General features: G+C 40.2%; 2 protein-coding genes and 1 long non-coding RNA gene across 7 annotated transcripts in view; 2 read left to right on the forward strand and 1 right to left on the reverse strand.

The window, feature by feature from the left end:
* Nucleotides 1–7,281, forward strand: part of LOC141788678 (3',5'-cyclic-AMP phosphodiesterase 4C-like) — a 93,744-nt gene extending 86,463 nt beyond the window's left edge. For all 4 annotated transcript variants that reach the window (XM_074667657.1, XM_074667658.1, XM_074667660.1 and 1 more), the window contains 8 exons: nucleotides 942–1,114; nucleotides 1,201–1,299; nucleotides 1,481–1,645; nucleotides 1,825–1,924; nucleotides 2,014–2,168; nucleotides 2,383–2,505; nucleotides 2,808–2,990; nucleotides 3,078–7,281. In XM_074667657.1, coding sequence (XP_074523758.1) covers nucleotides 942–1,114; nucleotides 1,201–1,299; nucleotides 1,481–1,645; nucleotides 1,825–1,924; nucleotides 2,014–2,168; nucleotides 2,383–2,505; nucleotides 2,808–2,990; nucleotides 3,078–3,650 — 1,571 coding nt within the window. In that variant the 3' untranslated portion in view covers nucleotides 3,651–7,281. The remainder of the gene's footprint in view (nucleotides 1–941; nucleotides 1,115–1,200; nucleotides 1,300–1,480; nucleotides 1,646–1,824; nucleotides 1,925–2,013; nucleotides 2,169–2,382; nucleotides 2,506–2,807; nucleotides 2,991–3,077) is intronic.
* Nucleotides 7,282–7,404: 123 nt separating this feature from the next.
* On the reverse strand, nucleotides 7,405–10,359 carry ifi30b (IFI30 lysosomal thiol reductase b). Its single transcript, XM_074667661.1, has 7 exons — nucleotides 10,147–10,359; nucleotides 9,194–9,382; nucleotides 8,638–8,709; nucleotides 8,477–8,566; nucleotides 8,121–8,273; nucleotides 7,931–7,999; nucleotides 7,405–7,619 (listed from the first exon to the last, which is right to left on the reverse strand). Exons 1-7 carry the CDS (start codon nucleotides 10,288–10,290, stop codon nucleotides 7,560–7,562), a joined length of 777 nt encoding a protein of 258 aa, XP_074523762.1. The 5' UTR covers nucleotides 10,291–10,359; the 3' UTR covers nucleotides 7,405–7,559.
* A 426-nt stretch (nucleotides 10,360–10,785) lies between these two features.
* The window catches only part of LOC141788576 (uncharacterized), a 29,758-nt gene continuing 28,549 nt past the window's right edge, over nucleotides 10,786–11,994 (forward strand). The window contains exons 1-4 of one of the 2 annotated variants that reach the window (XR_012598151.1): nucleotides 10,786–10,834; nucleotides 10,999–11,128; nucleotides 11,218–11,289; nucleotides 11,427–11,517. This is a non-coding gene — a long non-coding RNA (uncharacterized LOC141788576). Of the gene's footprint in view, nucleotides 10,835–10,998; nucleotides 11,290–11,426; nucleotides 11,518–11,994 lie in introns of both variants that reach the window. The other variant, XR_012598150.1, reaches the window with a different exon arrangement.

Here is an 11,994-nt window from a genome sequence, read left to right on the forward strand (position 1 = left end):
GCAATGTTAAGAAAATTCATTTCAGCAAAACTGGAAACCACAGAAAAATTGTTCAGAAACACAACATTTCACAAATCAAAACAAAACAACAAAAAAAACTATCACACACTAGAAGCGTGTCTGAAGAGAGGAGTTTCAAACAGTTTAAAAGTGAAGTTTTTAATACAAGTGAGGAGTGACTTCAAAAGACATGAGTTTGGTGTGTGAGGAGTGATTGAGGGGAAGGAGTGTGAAGGTGAAGGAGGTCACTGCGGTAGGAAGGAGCCTGGTGGTGCAGGACTTTAATCTGGATGTGGTATGGGACAGGAGGCAATGAAGATGTTGAAGGACAGGGGTGGTGTGGTCGAGGCATGCAGCAGAGTTCTGGATATAATGAAGTTTACAAAGTAGTTAGGATAGTGTTCTCTAGATGGGACTGTTACAAGAGTCAAAACGTGATCTTGGAAAAGTGTAGATTGCTGTCAGTTGTGCTTGTAAAATGTAGTGGAGGAAAGGAACTTAAAAGGCTGTTTAACTAATCTATGTGAGAGGAAGAGAAAGGTTCTCTGACTTTCCATTTTAAAAAACAATCTCAAGTGAGGGTAAATGCTTTTTTAAAGTTCAGCGAAGTAAACTTAATTGTTATTTACAGCTTTACTAAAGTGGTGTCTAAATTGTGCAAAGAAGAATAAACTTAGACCTTGAGTACATTTCTCTTGTGATAAAACTGAATTTTAAGTAGAGAACTCAGTGATAACCTTGGTGTGAAGATGGTAGTTTGATTACAATCCATAACATATTTGCACAAATAACTTCCTCTTGGCTGAAGTTCCCTTTTTCACTTCAAGAGGTTTCTCTTTATAACAAGTCGTCAATTTCTGTGTGACATCAGTATGAAGTGAGTCACAGTGAGGAAAAGAAAATGTGTCGAAATGACAATGTTTTGATTTCTATTTGCACAGAGAAACAACATGACGTGGAGATCCTGTCTCCGCCTTCGAAGGAGAAGGAGAAGAAGAAGAGGCCAATGTCACAGATCAGTGGTGTGAAAAAAGTCACACAAAGCCCTGGTCTAGCATCAGCCTGCATCCCTCGATTTGGCGTCAACACACCACAGGAGAGCATGCTGGCCAAGGTGGGTCCTCTTCCACTTTAGAGAGGAACACAGTCACACTTACACTGTTACGCTGTGTCTCATGAATGCTACTTTTACAACATCAGGAGGTGGAGAACATTAATCGTTGGGGTCTGGATATATTCAAGATAGCAGAATTTTCTGGAAACCGCCCTTTGACGGTTGTCATGTACTCCATCTTTCAGGTAAATAAATCCCTCTGCTCAAATCCGTTCACCTTCAAAAGATCTGCTATAAAGTAATACTATTAAATCAAGTCTTCCTCTGCAGAGCATTTTCCAGTTTGAGCACCAACACAGATCAGAACTGATTTTGTGGTTCATGTGATTCTGACTCTCTCCTTATCGCCTCTTCTCTCTTTGCCAGGAGCGAGACCTTCTGAAAACCTTTAAGATCCCTATTGACACCTTCATCACCTTCATGATGACTCTGGAGGACCACTACCATGCAGATGTAGCTTATCACAACAACATTCATGCGGCTGATGTGGTGCAGTCCACCCATGTCCTCCTGTCCACGCCTGCTTTAGAGGTCAGCTTGGAAGGATGTTTTCTGTGTAGCAAAATATAGTTTCCATACACTTTGGAATGCAATCCATAATCATACAAACCTCAGACCCAGACGTGGGTGACCTTGAGTAACCTTTTTAGACAACTCATCAGTGTGTTTGTCAGAATGGATGTGATTTTTATTCCATGATGTGACCCCAGGCAGTGTTCACAGACCTGGAGATCGTGGCTGCTCTGTTTGCTAGTGCCATCCATGATGTTGACCACCCAGGGGTCACCAACCAGTTTCTGATCAACACAAGTAAGTTTATTTCTTTTCCCTCATGAAACAATATTTATTTCAACTTGTTCTGCTGTATGTCTTTTAACTCACATGCTACATCTCTGCAGGTTCAGAGCTTGCACTGATGTACAATGATGCCTCGGTGCTGGAGAATCACCATCTCGCTGTGGGCTTTAAGCTGCTTCAAGAAGAAAACTGTGACATCTTTGAGAACCTCAGTAAGAAGCAGAGAGACTCCCTCCGCAAAATGGTGATCGATATGGTGAGCCTGCAGCACTTTTTACATTGAGACTGTCTTCAGCCATTCTCTGCCTGGAATGGTGCTAAAGTGCTAATGATTTAGCTCATGGCTCTATCATTTTGTGTACTGTTGATACAGCAGACAGTTAACTTCCCCTCTTGTACATCTTGATGCCATTCTTAGTTCTGACATTTCAAAGAAACTTTACACAACATGTATTTGTCATTTCCATTAGGTGCTCGCCACAGATATGTCCAAACACATGAACTTCTTGGCAGACATGAAAACAATGGTTGAGACCAAGAAGGTAACAAGTCTGGGAGTCTTGCTGCTGGACAACTACTCAGACCGTATCCAGGTGAGAATTTCTCCTAATGACACGAAAAACTGAGACAGAAGTCCTTCAAAACGCGCAGCATTAACAGTCTGGTATCAGAGGCAGCAATTTTTCACATCACTCTGTTCAACCTGCTGCCATCTGCTGGATACAACTGATCATTGCAGCTGTGTCACTGAATGTTTTTTCTCCTGTGTATTCTAGTGGTATCTGTAGACTCAGGAAAGGTTTAAAAAAAAAAGCTACTTTTTGTCTGACTTGTATTCGGTAGGTTATGAGATGTATGTCTTCACCAGCAGACTGACAAAGTGTTTCTTCTCCAGGTTCTGCAGAACATGGTCCACTGTGCTGACCTGAGCAACCCAACAAAACCTCTGGAGCTCTACAAGAAGTGGACAGACCGCATCATGGTGGAGTTCTTCACGCAGGGAGACAGAGAGAGGGACAAAGGCATGGAGATCAGCCCCATGTGTGACAAACACAATGCTTCTATTGAGAAGAACCAGGTAACAAAAAGAAAGGCAGGGAGGAAAAACAACATTTTTTTTGTTTGTTTTTAAACTTTTTTTTCTTTTTTTTTTTCTTTTTACTAGGTGGGCTTCATAGACTACATCGTCCACCCTCTGTGGGAGACGTGGGCAGACCTGGTGCACCCAGACGCTCAGGACATCCTGGACACGCTGGAGGACAACAGGGAGTGGTACCAGAGCATGATCCCCCGCAGCCCCTCACCCTCCAGCCCAGAGGAGCACCACACTGGGATGCTTTCTGGAGGAGACACCAGTTTGGGTGCAGGAGGAACCCTCTCATCAGGTGGAGGTGGAGCAGGGGACAAGTTCCAGTTTGAACTCACTCTGGAGGAAGAGGAGGAGGATGAGGAGGAGGAGTTGGAGTCGGAACTGGAGAGCCCTCTGGAGGAGGAGTCCCAGTCGGGTGGAGAGCGACACCAAGACTCCTCCTCACCTTCCTTGTCCCCAGACCCCCGTGTTAGCAGGTACCGTCCGCCCTCGCCTCACCCATCCCGGGCCCTGAACCTAGCTAGCATGTCTGTACGGAACCCACAACCCCACAGGACCCTGGCCTCCCCGGGACAGGAGGGCAGTGACAGAGACAGAGATGTGAGCCAGGAAGGCGATGGAGTGGCATGTCTGCGCTTGGGAACGTAACAACCAGCACAACCTGCTCCGCCCCAAAGACACGGTGCTGGATGTAGTGAGACGAGGGCGGGGCAGGCCTTAAACAACGAAGTCTGTAAATTCACTACAGTCCCTTTACACTGGAGACACCCTCTCTGATTTTTTATTCTAACAAGACAAATGGTTTTAGGTGCCTGATTGGCCTTTTGTGTCCCGTCCTGCTTTGTTGTAGCTTCATTTCGGAGCATCCCAGACAAAGACTGCTGCATTTCAGCTGGGAAGAAAACCAACCAGAGGTGAAGGAGAAGTCTTCCTCCAAAATAACAGCTTGTGACATTCAGACGTGTGCAGTGGATGAGGAGGGCTGTGATTCGACAGGGTCTTGGAGATTATTTTGCACCATAGTTTTAATTGAGGACATGAAATTACCAAGTCTGGTTGGGATGAGTGAGTATGATTCTGTTTGTTTGTTTGTTTGTTTGTTTGTTTGTTTGTTTATGAATGATGTACGTCATAAATCATTTCTGCCAAATACAGAATGTAAATGAGCAGTGAGAAAATGGATGGACCTTAACCTCAGGGTATGAAGAGAAACAAATCTAATGTAGCACGGATGTAGTGGAAACCCCTGACCTGACCCCTGACCCCCAAACTGTCTTTCCTGTTTGATTTACCTCCAAACAAAAGACACTTGAGACTTTCTTTCCCCCATGTGTCTCCACTTTAAAATGAAAACCCTTTAAATGAAAATTTGGCAAATGAAGCAATCACATAATGTATATGTAAACCAGCTTGTAGCAGAAATGAAACAATGAAGAAGACTGAACTTCAGTCTGAGCTGTTAAAACCTAAAAGACACCACCTGTATGATTAGTTTATTTTTTTACCTGAGATGATTTTTAACAGTGTCTTTATTTTCCTCTTGATTTGTTGTACATTTGCTGGTCTCGTCCATGTTTATGTGCTTGAAAAGCATTTTTTTTTTTTTTATCAGGGTGCCTCCGGTCCGCAGTAGCACTTTACCGTCTCTGCCCTTCAGCTCTTCTATTCAGTCACATAAAGGGCTTCACTTCACTGTAGGCTTACTGAACTCTCTTTCTCTCTCACACACAGACATACACACAAACACACACACAGACACACACACACACAGACCAGATGACATGAGAACCAAAAGGCAGGGCAGGAAACTTCCAGGCCAGAATTTCACAAACATGACTTCTTTTGACACACTTTGCCAACACCAAGATGTCAAACCTTTGAGTGATGAGATGAAGTTGGAATTATAAAACTCTCTACTTAATGTCATTTACAGATTCAGGCTCACTGAGATTATAGAGTTTTCCCCACACTTCCTTAAATGTTAATCGATAAAACACAAGCTTTGAGCTTCACTGGTTATCGCAAGAAAAGTGAACAACATACTTTGCACCATCCTTTTCTTGATCCTTTTAGGACAGTTCCTGATATAGAGAATTTTTGTTGAAATCTCATGATTTACAACATTGCTGACAGCATTTGAATGACAAACTTGACACCCAAGAGGTCACATAAAGTGATTTCCTTGTAGATTATTTGAGGAGACACCAAGCATAGAGCGTCATTTGAAGCTACCATGTCCTTAAAGCAGAACCGTAAGCCTTGAATAAGTGAGTATTTCAAATCTTTTAGCACTTCTGCTATTTTTATATTTCAGCCTGGAGAAACTCAGAGTATTTCTTTACCTTGCAAGCAAAAGAATGTGATGTTTTCTTCATTTCCAAATGCCCCCAGTCTAGAAAAGCTTTGAAGCAGATGCAGATAAAGGAATTCATTGTGATAGACTGCTCCGTCTTAAGATCACATCTTAATTTTTCAAACTTAAGTGAATCTGAGCCTCATCGTTTCCTTCTTACTCTCCCAAAACTTTAACTCAGAGCTAATCTGTTTTTTTTTTTTTAAATATTCAATCAGTAGAGCTCTTATAATTCCAAATGAACAGCTGTGGTGTTAGCTTCCCGCCCTGCCGGCAGTAGAGATTAAAAGGAGCACAGATTTTAACATTTCTGACTAACTAAAGAAGTTTTTATCCACCAGGCTTCAGTCAAATTCAAAGGAAGTGCTCAACTGGGACAACTGTGTGCCATAAGTGTTTAAAACACACAAACACCTGCCAGCCTCCAATGCTGTACATTTTTACACTAGAGATTTTAACCTGATGATTGTATCAAAGTCTCTGACTTTATAGTGTTAGTTTTTACCAATGATTCATGTAAACAGTATTTAAGAAGACAGTTTATTAGATTTTTTGCGACTTCTGATCATCTGTTCATTCTTTCATAAACAAATAGCTAAGACTTGAGAATGTGTGTAGTTTTCAGGAGTTCAGGACTCTTTCTGTACTGAGTACATGTTCAGTGTTTGTCACTGTCACTAAAGGTAGAGAGACCAGGAAGCAACAACCACTACATGAAATTGTGATGCACTTCCTGGTAGAAAACACTAGTGTTTCAGTATTTCATTAACTCAGCTAGTAAGCTTTATTAAGCAGCCTTACATGTGGTAGGGACTAAGTGGGTGTACTATTAAAGGACCATTCTGCTGTTTTTAACATGCTAAGACTCAGAGCATCTATCAACAGCCTCAACTGAAAAAAAGACTCATTTCTGAGTTTAGAAAATAGGAACTGTACATTTTCTAAAAAAAATATACCAGATAAAATATTTCTGAATGATGCAGCAATATTCTAGTTTAATACATTTATTTTGTTTAATACATTTGCTGCTATTTCAATTCAGCTAGATTTGAAAATGTCATGTTAATCTCTGCAGCTAACTACTAAAAAATGAAATGAGCTGGTTATTTAAAAACTGTACCTCTACTGCCACCTACAGGCTGAACACTATACTTGCACACAACTTATGTGTAGAATCCAGCTGACAGATTGTCATGCAGCCTGATCAAACGTCAAAGTTTTGGGATTTATGGTCTTTTCATTCAGATTGCCTCAAAACAAACCTTTTGTTTTCTTAACCAATCACAAGTTGTAATTTCTTTTTGTTTTGTTGATGATAATTTTCTTCCAAGCAGTGAAGATTTAAGGTATTTAAGTATAGTCTGCAGTTTCATGCTCAACCTTGTGATAGAAACCACACAAGAGTGGTCCTTGAGAAAAGCTGAGTTCCTTTTTTCCATCTAGTATAAAATACATCAACACTCCTCCATCCTGAATCTTGGCAATTTTATTGTGTTGGATTAATACGAAACCATGTACCGCAGATTTCACTGAACTATAATATTCAGCAGTTCTGTATCAGCATGTTAAAGCAGCACAACGGCCCTTTAATGCACCCGTGCCAAACAGTGTTCATGTGTGGACGAGCAGCAGAGTGTCTGCTCGTGCTGCGTTTCTGTGTCGCTCCAATTCTGCCTCCATGATGTTCACGCTGTCTCGTTTCTTCAGCTCTGTGTTGTGCAAACCTCTTATAAAAGATATTTATTCTCCAAAACATGTCTGCCAAGACAACGTACTGCAACATAGGATGTTTGATTTTATGTTCTGGAGCCGAAAAATCAAGTATGCTTTATGAAAAGATTGAATATTTGTGTCACTCCGAGGTTTTTTTGTCAGAGAAAATAACTTTATTTTTGTTCCTCATTTTAAGCCAAAAGAGTCTGGTGAGTTCAGGGTGTTTCAAGTGAAAATGCCAATAAATTCAACTGAAAAGTATTCAGAGTATTTTGATCATTTCATTATTTTTATTCATCATTGATGCAACTACAAAAATCAGGTTTTTAATGGTATGCAATGTCAATCAAGAGCTTTGTGTTAGGTGAAACATTTCTTTCTTAATACTTAAGGAGGTTAAGCATTTAGATCTTTGGCCAAACAGCCTCACGTTTATTTGTAATCTGAAGGTGTTATTTTGTACGTTATGAGCATGTTTCATTTTTCTGTGTTCAGCAAAAACCTCTGTTCAGTCTGACTGTGGCTCCAGTGCACACCGGAGGCTTCACGCCCTGAGAACACACACACACACACACACACACACACACACACACACACACACACACACACACACACACACACACACACACACACACACACACACACACACACAGTTACATTATAAACAAATATAATTAACAGAATCACTTTAATAGATCCACTTGAGGAAGGAAAAATATAAAGAAAATATACAATTCTATCGAAATTAGCTGCTTGTTCAGCTAAAAGCATCAGAGAATCCTCTTCCTAGCATTCTCGAGTGGCGACACCTCTAAAAAGGTCCAAAGATAGTTTCATGACTAAGAAATGAAATAAAACAAACCTTGTAGAGCTGACACACCAACTGGAAAAGGGACGACATCCCCTTGTCCTCATTTTCTTCTGTGTATTCCTGAAACACAGGGTTGGTGGTTTCAGTTACAGCTTTGACAGTTTGCTTTCACACTTGAACTTTATCTCATGAGAGATTATAAAGTAATGTTATCAATTTTCTGACACTATCAGGGTGTTACCCCATTAAAGGTGACCCAGGGGACGTGTGTGTGTGCTGGACTCAGAGCTCTGGTCATGGCAGCGTTGGCGTGCATCAGCTGGTTTCCTTGACCTCTCTTCACACATGAGTCCACGCTGGACCAGGAGACAGACGGAGCGTACAGCTGCAGACACTGAAACAACACAGCACAGCATCAACAAATACACACATCAAGATACTAACAGCTTTGATCTCTTCAGTCAAAACTCAAACATGAGAGCCCAGAGCCTGACCCAAAAAGCCAAAAATATTTATTATTCCTTGAGTACAAAAGAAAACTGACCCAGAGGAGTTGCACTAGAAAAAAGGACAGCTTTTCAGCTAGTTGATACTCACAGGCTTGGCAGCGTTAAGAACATCTGTAGATGACTCCATGCAATAGATGATCTGAAATGCTGAGTGTCCGGTTAAATGGATGATGCAGGCCTGAGGAGCAGATCAAATCAATCATCTTTTCGGTCCACAGACTTGTGATATTAGTGGTAAAACTCACAGACCTCTATCAGGTTTCCTCGACACTCAGGTTCTCCGTGCTGACAGGTGAAAGGAGAATTTGCAGACAGAAGCTCCTACAAGAGACAGATGTTCACAGATTTACTTTGTGTTGCGGCTGTTTTACAATTGTTCAGCTGCTGGGTGAAGCCCTCGCTTTAGTGACGCGTCCAAAAAAGTTCAATAAAAGTCCAGTGAACAGAACGAGCCAATATGTGATTTAGGCAAAAATGTGAAAATAACACTGGATGAAAACTAAAAAAGTAATGATGGGAGAATCCAGGTGAAAAAGATGAACATGCCAATAAAAAGTGAGGATGAAAAGTGACAGTAGACAAAAAAATCTGAGCTCCTCAACTATGAGATTCTGCTCTGCTTTTGTTCTAATTCCCGCCACCATACATAATAAATAAAAAAAAAGAAGAACCACACCCATGGATAAACTCAGAGCAATCACATCATCAAAGTGACAATGTCAGTCAGAGAATCTGGCTAAACATATTTTAGCTTCTACACTTGGATTTCATATAGAAGGGTCTTTGGAGAGCAGGGTGAGTGTACCTTTGCGTTCCCGTACGGCACCAGAGTGACTGTCATGATGTCCCGCAGCATGGTCCATGTGGGAAAGAGCTGCTCCGTGATGAAGACTCTGCAGGCTGGACACAGACTCTCATAGTACAGAGTGATGGACACTGGAGGGACTGACTGGTTTGGTCTGGTGGCGTTAACTTCCATACATTGCTTCTGAACCTGAAACACAAAAAAAACAAACAGAACAAAATTTGTTGAATAATCTAAAAAGTAGAGATAAAAGTCTGCAACAGATAAAAACAAAAAAGATCAGTTTGAGCTTTTGTAATGATGCTAAATTAGATGAAACAGCAAAACAGTAATCATTGTGAATTCTGATATCCCTGCAAAGACATTTAATTTACATACAACAAAATTCCAGTAAAAATTCAGATCTTGAATTGCAGCACTTAATTAGCTGAAGCATGATCCAGTCTGCAGGTCAAACTCAGATCAAAACAAATAGTACTGTCTGTTTTTCCTGCCATCGCTCATCTTTAAACAAGTTAAGCATCACATGAAGAACCACTGGTGCTCAATTTCTGCAGCATGACTCCAATTCAAATCTGGAAACCTTGAACTCCGCTGAACTCAAAATATTTCATTCTGAGGAAATAAGGCTAAAAGAAATGAACCAACAGTTGATTGTATAAAAACTGTTTTATAAATTAACTGAGACATTGCATCTTAAAAATGTTTAAATGTTTTGCCACTGACAAGAAAATGAAAAGAAATGTTACAGATTCTAATTATTCAAACCTCTAGAAAGGAGTAAGGGGACAAATATATCAAACAAAAAGAGAAAACGACAATTCATCTTTAAAATAAGATTAGGCTTTGTTTTAATTCCTAAGTTAGTTTCTCCCTCTTTTCTTTTGCTGGACGCGTTGACGCCCCCATGCCTTGTAAATACAAGCTTGTAGCCTATATTTCTACCTACTCACCTTGCATGCGATTGCGATCTCCAGAGACCGACACCACTGAGATGGGGGGTAGCGACAGGACGGTTTGGGGTGAGACCCAAAGCTTCTTCGTTCAGCGCAGAGGATCAAAAACACAGCAAATCCCAAAAGCTTCATGTTGAACATGAGAAGGACAGTTCACTCAGTGAGTATAGAGAACTGAGACCGCCTCCAGAAAGAGCCGCCTATTAGGACCCCTCACCAGCTGATAAACTCCAGGTGTGATTTATGGCTGCGTTCAGGGGCGCTTGGACAGCCAAACAACTGGCCCGCGACTTAGAGAAATAACTGTCAAACTTCCCTGATTATTCACAGATATTTGTCAGTTTTTTTTTCAGTTGTGGACATCATAATTTTGGCATTTGTTTCGGCTTTACATGATGAGATTTATGAGATAGTGACTAACTGACATACTCATATCTCGGCATCCTGTTTCTCTTATAGTCTCATGAAGTTGAACTGTTTTTTTTTTTTTTTGTTTGTTTGTTTTTTTATTATTATTATTATTTAATTATTCAGTTATTTATTTATTTATTTTTTTGAGTATATGCATTGTTTTCTTAGAAAAATATATTCAAAAGTCATATAAGTAACGAAGCACCCCAGTGTGTAGTCCTTTCAAATTAATATTGAAATGGTAAAGCAAAGCATTCTGGGCACTGTAGTAGTAGTAAGTTGAAAGCTATGATGAACCTACAACGTTACTTTGTTAAAACGATTTTTATGCTTATTTTGAATCATCTAACAATGCACTGCATAAACCCCAAAACTTTAAGTAATCTTTAACTGTTTTGTTTCGTCAAACGTCGACACCTTCGAATGTGTTCGATGTAGGTGACCTGCGCCATCTTGAATATCAACGGTTGATGCATGTCAACCATCAACGTTCATGGAGTTTCGAATTGTTAACTGGGCGAACTTCTGGGGTAGAAGCTCAGTTAATTGTCCCTATGCTGTGAACGTGGTCTCTGGCTTTGTATTTTACTTCAAAAATTACCGAACAAGTTAACTAAAGTTGCTTCGAAATGTTTTAATGGTTTTGTATGGTCCCAGGAGCTCCTCAAACCTCCTCTTCGTCAGAAGGAGTAAGGCCAACATTAAACTGGGCAAGAACACAATATCAGGGTGAGCTCATCAACAACAGAAATGACAAGAGCTACAACTGTCCAAAATGCTAAATAGCTCTATAATTTTGCAAACATTTTTTTTCCTTGCTGACATTTTGGATATGTTATTTTAACTGTTATGGGCTGTGTCACTAGGCTGACTGCGTTCTACATCCATGGACTGGCTGAGGGTATTATGCCTTTGTACAATTTTATCGGAAGGGACTGAAAAAAGGAGTGTGTTAAGGTAAGACTATGTCTTCTGACTCTTTGCTGTTTGGTTATTGATAATTGGTGGTAGGCCCACTTGTTCGTGTTAAAGCACTGGTACTACTTCTTTGAGATACTTGTACTTAGCAGCATGGCCCATCTGGAAATAGCCATAAAATTCAAACTTTTTGGAACTGAGGTGTTACTAACACTTTTGAAAAATTCAAAAAAAAAAACATATTGCGATATCCTTTTGTTAATGATGTAAGTTTTGTATCGCATTTGATTAATTGGGGTTTTTGGTAAATATGCATCATTTTGTTGCAGAAAATACTTATTTTAAAAATGAGTAACAAAGGGCCAAAATACTTCTCCAGGGCCTGTAGTGGAATGATAACCATCAAGGGGGAAGAATACATCTTTTAAGATTTTTATTTCTTTTCAAAGAAACTATTTATCTATATTATGGTGATGAGAGAGTTCTTTAAAACCCATGTATCAACTGTGATACATT

Source organism: Halichoeres trimaculatus, unplaced genomic scaffold (genome assembly GCF_033239565.1).
Source record: "Halichoeres trimaculatus isolate MK-OKI-2021-1 unplaced genomic scaffold, fHalTri1.1 fHalTri1_scaffold_4, whole genome shotgun sequence".
Lineage (NCBI taxonomy): Eukaryota > Metazoa > Chordata > Actinopteri > Labriformes > Labridae > Halichoeres > Halichoeres trimaculatus.